General features: G+C 64.1%; 1 protein-coding gene across 1 annotated transcript in view; it reads right to left on the bottom strand.

Moving 5' to 3' along the window:
• The window catches only part of OLFM1 (olfactomedin 1), a 29,980-nt gene extending 29,304 nt beyond the window's left edge, over positions 1-676 (bottom strand). The window contains exon 1 of the mRNA XM_019540914.1: positions 488-676. Within this exon, the coding sequence (XP_019396459.1) occupies positions 488-637 (150 nt within the window). The 5' untranslated portion in view covers positions 638-676. The remainder of the gene's footprint in view (positions 1-487) is intronic.
• Positions 677-682: the final 6 nt, after the last annotated feature.

Here is a 682-nt window from a genome sequence, read left to right as displayed (position 1 = left end):
AAACCCGCGCACACCCAACTGGGGGTCAGACTACAAACCCGCGCACACCCAACTGGGGGTCAGACTACAAACCCGCGCACACCCAACTGGGGGTCGGACTTGATCTCATGGGTCCCTTCCGACCCCAAATATCTATGAAACTGCCGGCAGCTGCAGCCGAACCCAGTGTCAGGCACAGACCCCGGCTCCCCTCCCCACAACCACGCCGGAGAAGCAAGGATTTTTGCAGCCCTGCAAAAGCCCATCCAACACGCCCCAGCCCTTGGGACGCTCCCCTCGGGATGCCGGGGGAGCAGGAAGATTTCAACCCGAAAGAAAGGTTTGATTTTTTGTTTCCTTCCAACTATTCCCCGTGGTCTAAGAAGAGAGATGGGCTCTCCCCCCCGGGGGGGGTGGGAAGCACTTGCCTTCCTGCAGGGCGCACACCGGCCAGTGCCCCCCCGCCTTCTGCACCCGCCCCGAGCTCCTAACGCCCCTGGGCACTCACTCCCGTGCTCCGGTCCAGCGTGCCCCCCGTGGCGGCGGTCAGCTTGGTGGTGTTGAGCCCCACGAGCGAGGGCAGCGTCTGCGACATCCAGTTGGTGATCATGGCCATGGTGCTGAGGACCACTCCGATCTTGAGCAAAGGCACCGACATGTCTGCGCGCCGGGCTCATGCCCGGGCGGGCGCGGGCTGCGCGAG

The sequence above is a fragment of the Crocodylus porosus genome, unplaced genomic scaffold, assembly GCF_001723895.1.
Source record: "Crocodylus porosus isolate Cpor-Errol unplaced genomic scaffold, CroPor_comp1, whole genome shotgun sequence".
In the NCBI taxonomy this organism is placed as follows: domain Eukaryota; kingdom Metazoa; phylum Chordata; order Crocodylia; family Crocodylidae; genus Crocodylus; species Crocodylus porosus.
This window is presented reverse-complemented; position numbering and strand designations above follow the sequence as displayed.